This window comes from Procambarus clarkii, chromosome 58 (assembly GCF_040958095.1).
Source record: "Procambarus clarkii isolate CNS0578487 chromosome 58, FALCON_Pclarkii_2.0, whole genome shotgun sequence".
Classification (NCBI taxonomy): domain Eukaryota; kingdom Metazoa; phylum Arthropoda; class Malacostraca; order Decapoda; family Cambaridae; genus Procambarus; species Procambarus clarkii.
Window position 1 is genome coordinate 1636436 of NC_091207.1, and position 21149 is coordinate 1657584.

Genomic DNA, 21149 nt, shown 5'->3' on the forward strand with positions numbered 1-21149 from the left:
CAGTATGTCTACAGTGTATAACACCAGTATGTCTACAGTGTCATAACACCAGTATGTCTACAGTGTCCATACACCAGTATGTCTACAGTGTCCATACACCAGTATGTCTACAGTGTCTATAACACCAGTATGTCTACAGTGTCCATACACCAGTATGTCTACAGTGTCCATACACCAGTATGTCTACAGTGTCTATAACACCAGTATGTCTACAGTGTCTATAACACCAGTATGTCTACAGTGTCCATACACCAGTATGTCTACAGTGTCCATACACCAGTATGTCTACAGTGTCCATACACCAGTATGTCTACAGTGTCTATAACACCAGTATGTCTACAGTGTCTATAACACCAGTATGTCTACAGTGTCTATAACACCAGTATGTCTACAGTGTCTATAACACCAGTATGTCTACAGTGTCTATAACACCAGTATGTCTACAGTGTCTATAACACCAGTATGTCTACAGTGTCTATAACACCAGTATGTCTACAGTGTCTATAACACCAGTATGTCTACAGTGTCTATAACACCAGTATGTCTACAGTGTCTATAACACCAGTATGTCTACAGTGTCCATACACCAGTATGTCTACAGTGTATAACACCAGTATGTCTACAGTGTCTATAACACCAGTATGTCTACAGTGTCCATACACCAGTATGTCTACAGTGTCTATAACACCAGTATGTCTACAGTGTCTATAACACCAGTATGTCTACAGTGTCTATAACACCAGTATGTCTACAGTGTCCATACACCAGTATGTCTACAGTGTCTATAACACCAGTATGTCTACAGTGTCTATAACACCAGTATGTCTACAGTGTCCATAACACCAGTATGTCTACAGTGACTATAACACCAGTATGTCTACAGTGTCCATACACCAGTATGTCTACAGTGTCCATACACCAGTATGTCTACAGTGTCTATAACACCAGTATGTCTACAGTGTCCATACACCAGTATGTCTACAGTGTCTATAACACCAGTATGTCTACAGTGTCCATACACCAGTATGTCTACAGTGTCTATAACACCAGTATGTCTACAGTGTCATACACCAGTATGTCTACAGTGTCCATACACCAGTATGTCTACAGTGTCTATAACACCAGTATGTCTACAGTGTCCATACACCAGTATGTCTACAGTGTCCATACACCAGTATGTCTACAGTGTCTATAACACCAGTATGTCTACATTGTCCATAACACCAGTATGTCTACAGTGTCTATAACACCAGTATGTCTACATTGTCTATAACACCAGTATGTCTACAGTGTCTATAACACCAGTATGTCTACAGTGTCCATAACACCAGTATGTCTACAGTGTCCATAACACCAGTATGTCTACAGTGTCTATAACACCAGTATGTCTACAGTGTCTATAACACCAGTATGTCTACAGTGTCCATAACACCAGTATGTCTACAGTGTCCATAACACCAGTATGTCTACAGTGTATAACACCAGTATGTCTACAGTGTCTATAACACCAGTATGTCTACAGTGTATAACACCAGTATGTCTACAGTGTATAACACCAGTATGTCTACAGTGTCTATAACACCAGTATGTCTACAGTTATACACCAGTATGTCTACAGTGTCTATAACACCAGTATGTCTACAGTGTCCATACACCAGTATGTCTACAGTGTCATATAACACCAGTATGTCTACAGTGTCCATACACCAGTATGTCTACAGTGTCCATAACACCAGTATGTCTACAGTGTCCATACACCAGTATGTCTACAGTGTCCATACACCAGTATGTCTACAGTGTCCATACACCAGTATGTCTACAGTGTCCATACACCAGTATGTCTACAGTGTCCATAACACCAGTATGTCTACAGTGTCTATAACACCAGTATGTCTACAGTGTCCATAACACCAGTATGTCTACAGTGTCCATAACACCAGTATGTCTACAGTGTCCATACACCAGTATGTCTACAGTAACTATAACACCAGTATGTCTACAGTGTCCATACACCAGTATGTCTACAGTGTCTATAACACCAGTATGTCTACAGTGTCTATAACACCAGTATGTCTACAGTGTCCATACACCAGTATGTCTACAGTGCCTATAACACCAGTATGTCTCCAGTGTCCATACACCAGTATGTCTACAGTGTCTATAACACCAGTATGTCTACAGTGTCTATAACACCAGTATGTCTACAGTGTCTATAACACCAGTATGGCTACAGTGTCCATACACCAGTATGTCTACAGTGTCTATAACACCAGTATGTCTACAGTGTCTATAACACCAGTATGTCTACAGTGTCTATAACACCAGTATGTCTACAGTGTCCATACACCAGTATGTCTACAGTGTCCATACACCAGTATGTCTACAGTGTCCATACACCAGTATGTCTACAGTGTCTATAACACCAATATGTCTACAGTGTCCATACACCAGTATGTCTACAGTGTCCATAACACCAGTATGTCTACAGTGTCCATACACCAGTATGTCTACAGTGTCCATACACCAGTATGTCTACAGTGTCCATAACACCAGTATGTCTACAGTGTCCATACACCAGTATGTCTACAGTGTATAACACCAGTATGTCTACAGTGTCCATACACCAGTATGTCTACAGTGTCCATACACCAGTATGTCTACAGTGTCCTATAACACCAGTATGTCTACAGTGTCCATACACCAGTATGTCTACAGTGTCTATAACACCAGTATGTCTACAGTGTCCATACACCAGTATGTCTACAGTGTCTATAACACCAGTATGTCTACAGTGTCTATAACACCAGTATGTCTACAGTGTCCATACACCAGTATGTCTACAGTGTCCATACACCAGTATGTCTACAGTGTCCATACACCAGTATGTCTACAGTGTCCATACACCAGTATGTCTACAGTGTCCATACACCAGTATGTCTACAGTGTCCATACACCAGTATGTCTACAGTGTCCATACACCAGTATGTCTACAGTGTCCATACACCAGTATGTCTACAGTGTCCATACACCAGTATGTCTACAGTGTCCATACACCAGTATGTCTACAGTGTCTATAACACCAGTATGTCTACAGTGTCTATAACACCAGTATGTCTACAGTGTCTATAACACCAGTATGTCTACAGTGTCCATACACCAGTATGTCTACAGTGTCCATACACCAGTATGTCTACAGTGTCCATACACCAGTATGTCTACAGTGTCTATAACACCAGTATGTCTACAGTGTCTATAACACCAGTATGTCTACAGTGTCCATACACCAGTATGTCTACAGTGTCCATACACCAGTATGTCTACAGTGTCTATAACACCAGTATGTCTACAGTGTCCATACACCAGTATGTCTACAGTGTCTATAACACCAGTATGTCTACAGTGTCTATAACACCAGTATGTCTACAGTGTCTATACACCAGTATGTCTACAGTGTCCATAACACCAGTATGTCTACAGTGTCTATAACACCAGTATGTCTACAGTGTCTATAACACCAGTATGTCTACAGTGTCCATAACACCAGTATGTCTACAGTGTATAACACCAGTATGTCTACAGTGTCCATACACCAGTATGTCTACAGTGTCATACACCAGTATGTCTACAGTGTCTATAACACCAGTATGTCTACAGTGTCTATAACACCAGTATGTCTACAGTGTCTATAACACCAGTATGTCTACAGTGTCCATACACCAGTATGTCTACAGTGTCTATAACACCAGTATGTCTACAGTGTCCATACACCAGTATGTCTACAGTGTCCATACACCAGTATGTCTACAGTGTCTATAACACCAGTATGTCTACAGTGTCCATACACCAGTATGTCTACAGTGTCCATACACCAGTATGTCTACAGTGTCTATAACACCAGTATGTCTACATTGTCCATAACACCAGTATGTCTACAGTGTCTATAACACCAGTATGTCTACAGTGTCTATAACACCAGTATGTCTACAGTGTCTATAACACCAGTATGTCTACAGTGTCTATAACACCAGTATGTCTACAGTGTCCATAACACCAGTATGTCTACAGTGTCTATAACACCAGTATGTCTACAGTGTCTATAACACCAGTATGTCTACAGTGTCCATAACACCAGTATGTCTACAGTGTCCATAACACCAGTATGTCTACAGTGACTATAACACCAGTATGTCTACAGTGTCTATAACACCAGTATGTCTACAGTGTATAACACCAGTATGTCTACAGTGTATAACACCAGTATGTCTACAGTGTCTATAACACCAGTATGTCTACAGTGTTTATACACCACTATGTCTACAGTGTCTATAACACCAGTATGTCTACAGTGTCCATACACCAGTATGTCTACAGTGTCTATAACACCAGTATGTCTCCAGTGTCCATACACCAGTATGTCTACAGTGTCCATAACACCAGTATGTCTACAGTGTCCATACACCAGTATGTCTACAGTGTCCATACACCAGTATGTCTACAGTGTCCATACACCAGTATGTCTACAGTGTCCATACACCAGTATGTCTACAGTGTCCATACACCAGTATGTCTACAGTGTCATAACACCAGTATGTCTACAGTGTCCATAACACCAGTATGTCTACAGTGTCCATACACCAGTATGTCTACAGTGTCCATACACCAGTATGTCTACAGTGTATAACACCAGTATGTCTACAGTGTCCATACACCAGTATGTCTACAGTGTCTATAACACCAGTATGTCTACAGTGTCTATAACACCAGTATGTCTACAGTGTCCATAACACCAGTATGTCTACAGTGCCTATAACACCAGTATGTCTACAGTGTCCATACACCAGTATGTCTACAGTGTCTATAACACCAGTATGTCTACAGTGTCTATAACACCAGTATGTCTACAGTGTCTATAACACCAGTATGTCTACAGTGTCCATACACCAGTATGTCTACAGTGTCTATAACACCAGTATGTCTACAGTGTCTATAACACCAGTATGTCTACAGTGTCTATAACACCAGTATGTCTACAGTGTCCATACACCAGTATGTCTACAGTGTCCATACACCAGTATGTCTACAGTGTCCATACACCAGTATGTCTACAGTGTCTATAACACCAGTATGTCTACAGTGTCCATACACCAGTATGTCTACAGTGTCCATAACACCAGTATGTCTACAGTGTCCATACACCAGTATGTCTACAGTGTCCATACACCAGTATGTCTACAGTGTCCTAACACCAGTATGTCTACAGTGTCCTACACCAGTATGTCTACAGTGTCTATAACACCAGTATGTCTACAGTGTCCATACACCAGTATGTCTACAGTGTCCATACACCAGTATGTCTACAGTGTCTATAACACCAGTATGTCTACAGTGTCCATACACCAGTATGTCTACAGTGTCTATAACACCAGTATGTCTACAGTGTCCATACACCAGTATGTCTACAGTGTCTATAACACCAGTATGTCTACAGTGTCTATAACACCAGTATGTCTACAGTGTCCATACACCAGTATGTCTACAGTGTCTATAACACCAGTATGTCTACAGTGTCCATACACCAGTATGTCTACAGTGTCCATACACCAGTATGTCTACAGTGTCATACACCAGTATGTCTACAGTGTCCATACACCAGTATGTCTACAGTGTCTATAACACCAGTATGTCTACAGTGTCCATACACCAGTATGTCTACAGTGTCCATACACCAGTATGTCTACAGTGTCCATAACACCAGTATGTCTACAGTGTCTAACACCAGTATGTCTACAGTGTCTATAACACCAGTATGTCTACAGTGTCTATAACACCAGTATGTCTACAGTGTCCATACACCAGTATGTCTACAGTGTCCATACACCAGTATGTCTACAGTGTCCATACACCAGTATGTCTACAGTGTCTATAACACCAGTATGTCTACAGTGTCCATAACACCAGTATGTCTACAGTGTCTATAACACCAGTATGTCTACAGTGTCTATAACACCAGTATGTCTACAGTGTCTATAACACCAGTATGTCTACAGTGTCTATAACACCAGTATGTCTACAGTGTCTATAACACCAGTATGTCTACAGTGTCTATAACACCAGTATGTCTACAGTGTCCATACACCAGTATGTCTACAGTGTCCATACACCAGTATGTCTACAGTGTCTATAACACCAGTATGTCTACAGTGTCCATACACCAGTATGTCTACAGTGTCATAACACCAGTATGTCTACAGTGTCTATAACACCAGTATGTCTACAGTGTCTATAACACCAGTATGTCTACAGTGTCTATAACACCAGTATGTCTACAGTGTCCATACACCAGTATGTCTACAGTGTCTATAACACCAGTATGTCTACAGTGTCTATAACACCAGTATGTCTACAGTGTCCATAACACCAGTATGTCTACAGTGACTATAACACCAGTATGTCTACAGTGTCCATACACCAGTATGTCTACAGTGTCCATACACCAGTATGTCTACAGTGTCTATAACACCAGTATGTCTACAGTGTCTATAACACCAGTATGTCTACAGTGTCTACAACACCAGTATGTCTACAGTGTCTATAACACCAGTATGTCTACAGTGTCCATACACCAGTATGTCTACAGTGTCTATAACACCAGTATGTCTACAGTGTCAAAACACCAGTATGTCTACAGTGTCCATACACCAGTATGTCTACAGTGTCTATAACACCAGTATGTCTACAGTGTCCATACACCAGTATGTCTACAGTGTCCATACACCAGTATGTCTACAGTGTCTATAACACCAGTATGTCTACATTGTCCATAACACCAGTATGTCTACAGTGTCTATAACACCAGTATGTCTACAGTGTCTATAACACCAGTATGTCTACAGTGTCTATAACACCAGTATGTCTACAGTGTCCATAACACCAGTATGTCTACAGTGTCCATAACACCAGTATGTCTACAGTGTCTATAACACCAGTATGTCTACAGTGTCTATAACACCAGTATGTCTACAGTGTCCATAACACCAGTATGTCTACAGTGTCCATAACACCAGTATGTCTACAGTGTATAACACCAGTATGTCTACAGTGTCTAAACACCAGTATGTCTACAGTGTATAACACCAGTATGTCTACAGTGTATAACACCAGTATGTCTACAGTGTCATAACACCAGTATGTCTACAGTGTATACACCAGTATGTCTACAGTGTCATAACACCAGTATGTCTACAGTGTCCATACACCAGTATGTCTACAGTGTCTATAACACCAGTATGTCTACAGTGTCCATACACCAGTATGTCTACAGTGTCCATAACACCAGTATGTCTACAGTGTCCATACACCAGTATGTCTACAGTGTCCATAACACCAGTATGTCTACAGTGTCTATAACACCAGTATGTCTACAGTGTCCATACACCAGTATGTCTACAGTGTCCATAACACCAGTATGTCTACAGTGTCATAACACCAGTATGTCTACAGTGTCCATAACACCAGTATGTCTACAGTGTCCATACACCAGTATGTCTACAGTGTCATACACCAGTATGTCTACAGTGTATAACACCAGTATGTCTACAGTGTCCATAACACCAGTATGTCTACAGTGTCTATAACACCAGTATGTCTACAGTGTCTATAACACCAGTATGTCTACAGTGTCTATAACACCAGTATGTCTACAGTGTCTATAACACCAGTATGTCTACAGTGTCTATAACACCAGTATGTCTACAGTGTCTATAACACCAGTATGTCTACAGTGTCTATAACACCAGTATGTCTACAGTGTCCATACACCAGTATGTCTACAGTGTCCATACACCAGTATGTCTACAGTGTCTATAACACCAGTATGTCTACAGTGTCCATACACCAGTATGTCTACAGTGTCCATACACCAGTATGTCTACAGTGTATAACACCAGTATGTCTACAGTGTCCATACACCAGTATGTCTACAGTGTCTATAACACCAGTATGTCTACAGTGTCCATACACCAGTATGTCTACAGTGTCTATAACACCAGTATGTCTACAGTGTCATAACACCAGTATGTCTACAGTGTCCATACACCAGTATGTCTACAGTGTCTATAACACCAGTATGTCTACAGTGTCCATACACCAGTATGTCTACAGTGTCCATACACCAGTATGTCTACAGTGTCTATAACACCAGTATGTCTACAGTGTCTATAACACCAGTATGTCTACAGTGTCTATAACACCAGTATGTCTACAGTGTCCATACACCAGTATGTCTACAGTGTCTATAACACCAGTATGTCTACAGTGTCTATAACACCAGTATGTCTACAGTGTCCATACACCAGTATGTCTACAGTGTCTATAACACCAGTATGTCTACAGTGTCCATACACCAGTATGTCTACAGTGTCCATAACACCAGTATGTCTACAGTGTCTATAACACCAGTATGTCTACAGTGTCCTATAACACCAGTATGTCTACAGTGTCTATAACACCAGTATGTCTACAGTGTCTATAACACCAGTATGTCTACAGTGTCCATAACACCAGTATGTCTACAGTGTCCATAACACCAGTATGTCTACAGTGTCCATAACACCAGTATGTCTACAGTGTCTATAACACCAGTATGTCTACAGTGTCCATAACACCAGTATGTCTACAGTGTCCATAAACACCAGTATGTCTACAGTGTCCATAACACCAGTATGTCTACAGTGCTATAACACCAGTATGTCTACAGTGTCCTATAACACCAGTATGTCTACAGTGTATAACACCAGTATGTCTACAGTGTATACACCAGTATGTCTACAGTGTCTATAACACCAGTATGTCTACAGTGTCCATACACCAGTATGTCTACAGTGTCTATACACCAGTATGTCTACAGTGTCCATACACCAGTATGTCTACAGTGTATAACACCAGTATGTCTACAGTGTCCAACACCAGTATGTCTACAGTGTCATAACACCAGTATGTCTACAGTGTCCATACACCAGTATGTCTACAGTGTCCATACACCAGTATGTCTACAGTGTCCATACACCAGTATGTCTACAGTGTCCATACACCAGTATGTCTACAGTGTCCATACACCAGTATGTCTACAGTGTCCATACACCAGTATGTCTACAGTGTCCATACACCAGTATGTCTACAGTGTCCATACACCAGTATGTCTACAGTGTCCATAACACCAGTATGTCTACAGTGTCCATAACACCAGTATGTCTACAGTGTCCATACACCAGTATGTCTACAGTGTCCATAACACCAGTATGTCTACAGTGTCCATACACCAGTATGTCTACAGTGTCCTATAACACCAGTATGTCTACAGTGTCCATACACCAGTATGTCTACAGTGTCTATAACACCAGTATGTCTACAGTGTCTATAACACCAGTATGTCTACAGTGTCCATACACCAGTATGTCTACAGTGTCTATAACACCAGTATGTCTACAGTGTCCATACACCAGTATGTCTACAGTGTCTATAACACCAGTATGTCTACAGTGTCTATAACACCAGTATGTCTACAGTGTCTATAACACCAGTATGTCTACAGTGTCTATAACACCAGTATGTCTACAGTGTCTATAACACCAGTATGTCTACAGTGTCTATAACACCAGTATGTCTACAGTGTCCATACACCAGTATGTCTACAGTGTCTATACACCAGTATGTCTACAGTGTCTATAACACCAGTATGTCTACAGTGTCCATACACCAGTATGTCTACAGTGTCCATAACACCAGTATGTCTACAGTGTCCATACACCAGTATGTCTACAGTGTCCATAACACCAGTATGTCTACAGTGTCCATAACACCAGTATGTCTACAGTGTCTATAACACCAGTATGTCTACAGTGTATAACACCAGTATGTCTACAGTGTCATACACCAGTATGTCTACAGTGTCTATAACACCAGTATGTCTACAGTGTCTATAACACCAGTATGTCTACAGTGTCATACACCAGTATGTCTACAGTGTCTATAACACCAGTATGTCTACAGTGTCCATACACCAGTATGTCTACAGTGTCTATAACACCAGTATGTCTACAGTGTCTATAACACCAGTATGTCTACAGTGTCCATACACCAGTATGTCTACAGTGTCTATAACACCAGTATGTCTACAGTGTCTATAACACCAGTATGTCTACAGTGTCCATAACACCAGTATGTCTACAGTGTCATAACACCAGTATGTCTACAGTGTCTATAACACCAGTATGTCTACAGTGTCTATAACACCAGTATGTCTACAGTGTATAACACCAGTATGTCTACAGTGCTATAACACCAGTATGTCTACAGTGTCATAACACCAGTATGTCTACAGTGTCCATACACCAGTATGTCTACAGTGTCCATACACCAGTATGTCTACAGTGTCTATAACACCAGTATGTCTCCAGTGTCCATACACCAGTATGTCTACAGTGTCTATAACACCAGTATGTCTACAGTGTCCATACACCAGTATGTCTACAGTGTCCATACACCAGTATGTCTACAGTGTCCATACACCAGTATGTCTACAGTGTCCATACACCAGTATGTCTACAGTGTCCATACACCAGTATGTCTACAGTGTCCATACACCAGTATGTCTACAGTGTCCATAACACCAGTATGTCTACAGTGTCTATAACACCAGTATGTCTACAGTGTCCATAACACCAGTATGTCTACAGTGTCCATAACACCAGTATGTCTACAGTGTCCATACACCAGTATGTCTACAGTGACTATAACACCAGTATGTCTACAGTGTCCATACACCAGTATGTCTACAGTGTCTATAACACCAGTATGTCTACAGTGTCTATAACACCAGTATGTCTACAGTGTCCATACACCAGTATGTCTACAGTGTCTATAACACCAGTATGTCTCCAGTGTCCATACACCAGTATGTCTACAGTGTCTATAACACCAGTATGTCTACAGTGTCTATAACACCAGTATGTCTACAGTGTCTATAACACCAGTATGTCTACAGTGTCTATAACACCAGTATGTCTACAGTGTCTATAACACCAGTATGTCTACAGTGTCTATAACACCAGTATGTCTACAGTGTCCATACACCAGTATGTCTACAGTGTCTATAACACCAGTATGTCTACAGTGTCTATAACACCAGTATGTCTACAGTGTCCATACACCAGTATGTCTACAGTGTCCATACACCAGTATGTCTACAGTGTCCATACACCAGTATGTCTACAGTGTCCATAACACCAGTATGTCAACAGTGTCCATAACACCAGTATGTCTACAGTGTCTATGACACCAGTATGTCTACAGTGACTATAACACCAGTATGTCTACAGTGTCCATACACCAGTATGTCTACAGTGTCTATAACACCAGTATGTCTAGTGTCTATAACACCAGTATGTCTACAGTGTCCATACACCAGTATGTCTACAGTGTCTATAACACCAGTATGTCTCCAGTGTCCATACACCAGTATGTCTACAGTGTCTATAACACCAGTATGTCTACAGTGTCTATAACACCAGTATATCTACAGTGTCCATACACCAGTATGTCTACAGTGTCCATACACCAGTATGTCTACAGTGTCCATACACCAGTATGTCTACAGTCTCCATACACCAGTATGTCTACAGTGTCCATACACCAGTATGTCTACAGTGTCTATAACACCAGTATGTCTACAGTGTCCATACACCAGTATGTCTACAGTGTCTATAACACCAGTATGTCTACAGTGTCCATACACCAGTATGTCTACAGTGTCTATAACACCAGTATGTCTACAGTGTCCATACACCAGTATGTCTACAGTGTCCATACACCAGTATGTCTACAGTGTCTATAACACCAGTATGTCTAGTGTCCATACACCAGTATGTCTACAGTGTCTATAACACCAGTATGTCTACAGTGTCCATACACCAGTATGTCTACAGTGTCTATAACACCAGTATGTCTACAGTGTCTATAACACCAGTATGTCTACAGAGTCTATAACACCAGTATGTCTACAGTGTCTATAACACCAGTATGTCTACAGTGTCTATAACACCAGTATGTCTACAGTGTCTATAACACCAGTATGTCTACAGTGTCTATAACACCAGTATGTCTACAGTGTCTATAACACCAGTATGTCTACAGTGTCTATGACACCAGTATGTCTACAGTGTCCATACACCAGTATGTCTACAGTGTCTATAACACCAGTATGTCTACAGTGTCCATACACCAGTATGTCTACAGTGTCTATAACACCAGTATGTCTACAGTGTCTATAACACCAGTATGTCTACAGTGTCCATACACCAGTATGTCTACAGTGTCTATAACACCAGTATGTCTACAGTGTCTATAACACCAGTATGTCTACAGTGTCCATACACCAGTATGTCTACAGTGTCCATACACCAGTATGTCTACAGTGTCCATACACCAGTATGTCTACAGTGTCCATACACCAGTATGTCTACAGTGTCCATACACCAGTATGTCTACAGTGTCCATACACCAGTATGTCTACAGTGAATATAACACCAGTATGTCTACAGTGTCCATAACACCAGTATGTCTCCAGTGTCCATACACCAGTATGTCTACAGTGTCTATAACACCAGTATGTCTACAGTGTCCATACACCAGTATGTCTACAGTGTCCATACACCAGTATGTCTACAGTGTCCATACACCAGTATGTCTACAGTGTCCATACACCAGTATGTCTACAGTGTCCATACACCAGTATGTCTACAGTGTCCATACACCAGTATGTCTACAATGTCCATAACACCAGTATGTCTACAGTGTCTATAACACCAGTATGTCTACAGTGTCCATAACACCAGTATGTCTACAGTGTCCATAACACCAGTATGTCTACAGTGTCCATACACCAGTATGTCTACAGTGACTATAACACCAGTATGTCTACAGTGTCCATACACCAGTATGTCTACAGTGTCTATAACACCAGTATGTCTACAGTGTCCTATAACACCAGTATGTCTACAGTGTCCATACACCAGTATGTCTACAGTGTCCATACACCAGTATGTCTACAGTGTCTATAACACCAGTATGTCTACAGTGTCTATAACACCAGTATGTCTACAGTGTCTATAACACCAGTATGTCTACAGTGTCTATAACACCAGTATGTCTACAGTGTCCATACACCAGTATGGTCTACAGGGGTCCTATAACACCAGTATTCTACAGTGTCTATAACACCAGTATGTCTACAGTGTCCATAACACCAGTATGTCTACAGTGACTATAACACCAGTATGTCTACAGTGTCCATACACCAGTATGTCTACAGTGTCCATACACCAGTATGTCTACAGTGTCTATAACACCAGTATGTCTACAGTGTCTATAACACCAGTATGTCTACAGTGTCTATAACACCAGTATGTCTACAGTGTCCATACACCAGTATGTCTACAGTGTCTATAACACCAGTATGTCTACAGTGTCCATACACCAGTATGTCTACAGTGTCCATACACCAGTATGTCTACAGTGTCTATAACACCAGTATGTCTACAGTGTCCATACACCAGTATGTCTACAGTGTCCATACACCAGTATGTCTACAGTGTCTATAACACCAGTATGTCTACATTGTCCATAACACCTAGTATGTCTACAGTGTCTATAACACCAGTATGTCTACAGTGTCTATAACACCAGTATGTCTACAGTGTCCATAACACCAGTATGTCTACAGTGTCCATAACACCAGTATGTCTACAGTGTCCATAACACCAGTATGTCTACAGTGTCTATAACACCAGTATGTCTACAGTGTCTATAACACCAGTATGTCTACAGTGTCCATAACACCAGTATGTCTACAGTGTCCATAACACCAGTATGTCTACAGTGACTATAACACCAGTATGTCTACAGTGTCTATAACACCAGTATGTCTACAGTGACTATAACACCAGTATGTCTACTGTGACTATAACACCACTATGTCTACAGTGTCTATAACACCAGTATGTCTACAGTGTCCATACACCAGTATGTCTACAGTGTCTATAACACCAGTATGTCTACAGTGTCCATACACCAGTATGTCTACAGTGTCTATAACACCAGTATGTCTCCAGTGTCCATACACCAGTATGTCTACAGTGTCTATAACACCAGTATGTCTACAGTGTCCATACACCAGTATGTCTACAGTGTCCATACACCAGTATGTCTACAGTGTCCATACACCAGTATGTCTACAGTGTCCATACACCAGTATGTCTACAGTGTCCATACACCAGTATGTCTACAGTGTCCATACACCAGTATGTCTACAGTGTCCATAACACCAGTATGTCTACAGTGTCTATAACACCAGTATGTCTACAGTGTCCATAACACCAGTATGTCTACAGTGTCCATAACACCAGTATGTCTACAGTGTCCATACACCAGTATGTCTACAGTGACTATAACACCAGTATGTCTACAGTGTCCATACACCAGTATGTCTACAGTGTCTATAACACCAGTATGTCTACAGTGTCTATAACACCAGTATGTCTACAGTGTCCATACACCAGTATGTCTACAGTGTCTATAACACCAGTATGTCTCCAGTGTCCATACACCAGTATGTCTACAGTGTCTATAACACCAGTATGTCTACAGTGTCTATAACACCAGTATGTCTACAGTGTCTATAACACCAGTATGTCTACAGTGTCTATAACACCAGTATGTCTACAGTGTCTATAACACCAGTATGTCTACAGTGTCTATAACACCAGTATGTCTACAGTGTCCATACACCAGTATGTCTACAGTGTCTATAACACCAGTATGTCTACAGTGTCTATAACACCAGTATGTCTACAGTGTCCATACACCAGTATGTCTACAGTGTCCATACACCAGTATGTCTACAGTGTCCATACACCAGTATGTCTACAGTGTCCATAACACCAGTATGTCTACAGTGTCCATAACACCAGTATGTCTACAGTGTCTATGACACCAGTATGTCTACAGTGACTATAACACCAGTATGTCTACAGTGTCCATACACCAGTATGTCTACAGTGTCTATAACACCAGTATGTCTAGTGTCTATAACACCAGTATGTCTACAGTGTCCATACACCAGTATGTCTACAGTGTCTATAACACCAGTATGTCTCCAGTGTCCATACACCAGTATGTCTACAGTGTCTATAACACCAGTATGTCTACAGTGTCTATAACACCAGTATATCTACAGTGTCCATACACCAGTATGTCTACAGTGTCCATACACCAGTATGTCTACAGTGTCCATACACCAGTATGTCTACAGTCTCCATACACCAGTATGTCTACAGTGTCCATACACCAGTATGTCTACAGTGTCTATAACACCAGTATGTCTACAGTGTCTATAACAACCAGTATGTCTACAGTGTCCTATAACACCAGTATGTCTACAGTGTCCATACACCAGTATGTCTACAGTGTCTATAACACCAGTATGTCTACAGTGTCCATAACACCAGTATGTCTACAGTGTCTATATACACCAGTATGTCTACAGTGTTCTATAACACCAGTATGTCTACAGTGTCCATACACCAGTATGTCTACAGTGTCCTATAACACCAGTATGTCTACAGTGTCTATAACACCAGTATGTCTACAGTGTCCATACACCAGTATGTCTACAGTGTCTATAACACCAGTATGTCTACAGTGTCATAACACCAGTATGTCTACAGTGTCATAACACCAGTATGTCTACAGTGTCTATAACACCAGTATGTCTACAGTGTCCTATAACACCAGTATGTCTACAGTGTCTATAACACCAGTATGTCTACAGTGTCTATAACACCAGTATGTCTACAGTGTCTATGACACCAGTATGTCTACAGTGTCCATACACCAGTATGTCTACAGTGTCTATAACACCAGTATGTCTACAGTGTCCATACACCAGTATGTCTACAGTGTCTATAACACCAGTATGTCTACAGTGTCTATAACACCAGTATGTCTACAGTGTCCATACACCAGTATGTCTACAGTGTCTATAACACCAGTATGTCTACAGTGTCTATAACACCAGTATGTCTACAGTGTCCATACACCAGTATGTCTACAGTGTCCATACACCAGTATGTCTACAGTGTCCATACACCAGTATGTCTACAGTGTCCATACACCAGTATGTCTACAGTGTCCATACACCAGTATGTCTACAGTGTCCATACACCAGTATGTCTACAGTGAATATAACACCAGTATGTCTACAGTGTCCATAACACCAGTATGTCTCCAGTGTCCATACACCAGTATGTCTACAGTGTCTATAACACCAGTATGTCTACAGTGTCCATACACCAGTATGTCTACAGCTGTCCATACACCAGTATGTCTACAGTGTCCATACACCAGTATGTCTACAGTGTCCATACACCAGTATGTCTACAGTGTCCATACACCAGTATGTCTACAGTGTCCATACACCAGTATGTCTACAGTGTCCATAACACCAGTATGTCTACAGTGTCTATAACACCAGTCATGTCTACAGTGTCCATAACACCAGTATGTATACAGTGTCCATAACACCAGTATGTCTACAGTGTCCATACACCAGTATGGCTACAGTGACTATAACACCAGTATGTCTACAGTGTCCATACACAGTATGTCTACAGTGTCTATAACACCAGTATGTCTAACAGTGTCTATAACACCAGTATGTCTACAGTGTCCATACACCAGTATGTCTACAGTGTCTAATAACACCAGTTATGTCTACCGTGTCCATACACCAGTATGTCACCGTTTGTCGTATAACACCAGTATGTCTACAGTGTCTATAACACCAGTATGTCTACAGTGTCTATAACACCAGTATGTCTACAGTGTCTATAACACCAGTATGTCTACAGTGTCATACACCAGTATGTACAGTGTCTATAAACACCAGGTATAGTTCTACAGTGTCTATAACACCAGTATGTCTACAGTGTCCATACACCAGTATGTCTACAGTGTCTATAACACCAGTATGTCTACAGTGTCTATAACACCAGTATGTCTACAGTGTCCATAACACCAGTATGTCTACAGTGTCCATACACCAGTATGTCTAACAGTGTCCATAACACCAGTATGTCTACAGTGTCCATAACACCAGTATGTCTACAGTGTCCTATAACACCAGTATGTCTACAGTGTCTAATACACCAGTATGTCTACAGTGATCTATAACACCAGTATGTCTACAGTGTCCATACACCAGTATGTCTACAGTGTCTATAACACCAGTATGTCTAGTGTCTATAACACCAGTATGTCTACAGTGTCCATACACCAGTATGTCTACAGTGTCTATAACACCAGTATGTCTCCAGTGTCCATACACCAGTATGTCTACAGTGTCTATAACACCAGTATGTCTACAGTGTCCTATAACACCAGTATATCTACAGTGTCCATACACCAGTATGTCTACAGTGTCCATACACCAGTATGTCTACAGTGTCCATACACCAGTATGTCTACAGTGTCCATACACCAGTATGTCTACAGTGTCCATACACCAGTATGTCTACAGTGTCTATAACACCAGTATGTCTACAGTGTCCATACACCAGTATGTCTACAGTGTCTATAACACCAGTATGTCTACAGTGTCCATACACCAGTATGTCTACAGTGTCTATAACACCAGTATGTCTACAGTGTCCATACACCAGTATGTCTACAGTGTCCATACACCAGTATGTCTACAGTGTCTATAACACCAGTATGTCTACAGTGTCCATACACCAGTATGTCTACAGTGTCTATAACACCAGTATGTCTACAGTGTCCATACACCAGTATGTCTACAGTGTCTATAACACCAGTATGTCTACAGTGTCTATAACACCAGTATGTCTACAGAGTCTATAACACCAGTATGTCTACAGTGTCTATAACACCAGTATGTCTACAGTGTCTATAACACCAGTATGTCTACAGTGTCTATAACACCAGTATGTCTACAGTGTCTATAACACCAGTATGTCTACAGTGTCTATAACACCAGTATGTCTACAGTGTCTATGACACCAGTATGTCTACAGTGTCCATACACCAGTATGTCTACAGTGTCTATAACACCAGTATGTCTACAGTGTCCATACACCAGTATGTCTACAGTGTCTATAACACCAGTATGTCTACAGTGTCTATAACACCAGTATGTCTACAGTGTCCATACACCAGTATGTCTACAGTGTCTATAACACCAGTATGTCTACAGTGTCTATAACACCAGTATGTCTACAGTGTCCATACACCAGTATGTCTACAGTGTCCATACACCAGTATGTCTACAGTGTCCATACACCAGTATGTCTACAGTGTCCATACACCAGTATGTCTACAGTGTCCATACACCAGTATGTCTACAGTGTCCATACACCAGTATGTCTACAGTGAATATAACACCAGTATGTCTACAGTGTCCATAACACCAGTATGTCTACAGTGACTATAACACCAGTATGTCTACAGTGTCCATACACCAGTATGTCTACAGTGTCTATAACACCAACCACAACTAGCCTTAATGTCACCTGTCAACCAACCACAACTAGCCTTAATGTCACCTGTCAACCAACCACAACTAGCCTTAATGTCACCTGTCAACCAACCACAACTACCCTTAATGTCACCTGTCAACCAACCACAATTAGCCTTAATGTCACCTGTCAACCAACCACAACTAGCCTTAATGTTACCTGTCAACCAACCACAACTAGCCTTAATGTCACCTGTCAACCAACCACAACTAGCCTTAATGTCACCTGTCAACCAACCACAACTAGCCTTAATGTCACCTGTCAACCAACCACAACTAGCCTTAATGTCACCTGTCAACCAACCACAACTAGCCTTAATGTCACCTGTCAACCAACCACAACTAGCCTTAATGTCACCTGTCAACCAACCACAATTAGCCTTAATGTCACCTGTCAACCAACCACAACTAGCCTTAATGTTACCTGTCAACCAACCACAACTAGCCTTAATGTCACCTGTCAACCAACCACAACTAGCCTAATGTCACCTGTCAACCAACCACAACTAGCCTTAATGTCACCTGTCAACCAACCACAACTAGCCTTAATGTCACCTGTCAACCAACCACAACTAGCCTTAATGTCACCTGTCAACCAACCACAACTAGCCTTAATGTCACCTGTCAACCAACCACAACTAGCCTTAATGTCACCTGTCAACCAACCACAACTAGCCTTAATGTCACCTGTCAACCAACCACAACTAGCCTTAATGTCACCTGTCAACCAACCACAACTAGCCTTAATGTCACCTGTCAACCAACCACAACTAGCCTTAATGTCACCTGTCAACCAACCACAACTAGCCTTAATGTCACCTGTCAACCAACCACAACTAGCCTTAATGTCACCTGTCAACCAACCACAACTAGCCTTAATGTCACCTGTCAACCAACCACAACTAGCCTTAATGTCACCTGTCAACCAACCACAACTAGCCTTAATGTCACCTGTCAACCAACCACAACTAGCCTTAATGTCATCTGTCAACCAACCACAACTAGCCTTAATGTCACCTGTCAACCAACCACAACTAGCCTTAATGTCACCTGTCAACCAACCACAACTAGCCTTAATGTCACCTGTCAACCAACCACAATTAGCCTTAATGTCACCTGTCAACCAACCACAACTAGCCTTAATGTTACCTGTCAACCAACCACAACTAGCCTTAATGTCACCTGTCAACCAACCACAACTAGCCTTAATGTCACCTGTCAACCAACCACAACTAGCCTTAATGTCACCTGTCAACCAACCACAACTAGCCTTAATGTCACCTGTCAACCAACCACAACTAGCCTTAATGTCACCTGTCAACCAACCACAACTAGCCTTAATGTCACCTGTCAACCAACCACAACTAGCCTTAATGTCACCTGTCAACCAACCACAACTAGCCTTAATGTCACCTGTCAACCAACCACAACTAGCCTTAATGTCACCTGTCAACCAACCACAACTAGCCTTAATGTCACCTGTCAACCAACCACAACTAGCCTTAATGTCATCTGTCAACCAACCACAACTAGCCTTAATGTCACCTGTCAACCAACCACAACTAGCCTTAATGTCACCTGTCAACCAACCACAACTAGCCTTAATGTCACCTGTCAACCAACCACAACTAGCCTTAATGTCACCTGTCAACCAACCACAACTAGCCTTAATGTCATCTGTCAACCAACCACAACTAGCCTTAATGTCACCTGTCAACCAACCACAACTAGCCTTAATGTCACCTGTCAACCAACCACAACTAGCCTTAATGTCACCTGTCAACCAACCACAACTAGCCTTAATGTCACCTGTCAACCAACCACACTCTCGCGCCTTAAAATACATATTTGCATACATATGAAATAAATCATATACCTTCAAAATAATTACAATTTAAAAGAAATCAAAGTTATCCTAATGGTTTCTAATTGTGAATATTGTGTGACAGAGATCACCATATTGGCCCCCTGGCACATCCTCCGGCACCCTGGCACATCCTCCGGCACCCTGGCACATCCTCCGGCACCCTGGCACATCCTCAGCCACACTCCCGCAGCCGGATGTCCACACACTATGCGTGCCATCATCTGACCTGAGTGTTCGCCTGGTTCACAGAATATGTTAAAGAAACGCTCACCTTATTGGCGTCGATAATGGCGCGAAGGAGGCCTTCACCCTCGCCTCGCAGCGCCGGCCCCAGACACTCGGGCTTGCGGATCAGCAGACGGATGACCAAGTTAGCATTCTCCTCGACGCTCTCACCTGCGGGACACAACACCACGTTATCCCTGCCACGTTCACCTCTCACTATCCATACTCCCTTATTATTTCTTATTCTTCCCTTCTTCCTTCAGCCTACACTTTTAAGTATGTAAAGTTCTTGATAGATGCTAGAATCTATAATTTGAAGTATGATCCTACATACAAGCATCAACAGTTAAGTTAGAGGTTTAGGTCAGGCGCATCTCTTTATGACTTTACAGTAACTGTACATTTAATGTCCTG

At 41.6% G+C, this 21149-nt stretch overlaps 1 protein-coding gene across 1 annotated transcript in view; it reads right to left on the minus strand.

Annotated features, from left to right (window-relative positions):
• LOC123751887 (ryanodine receptor-like) overlaps positions 1–21149 on the minus strand; it is a 359023-nt gene that overhangs the window by 208102 nt on the left and 129772 nt on the right. The window contains 1 exon segment of the mRNA XM_069306475.1: positions 20782–20906. Coding sequence (XP_069162576.1) covers positions 20782–20906 — 125 coding nt within the window.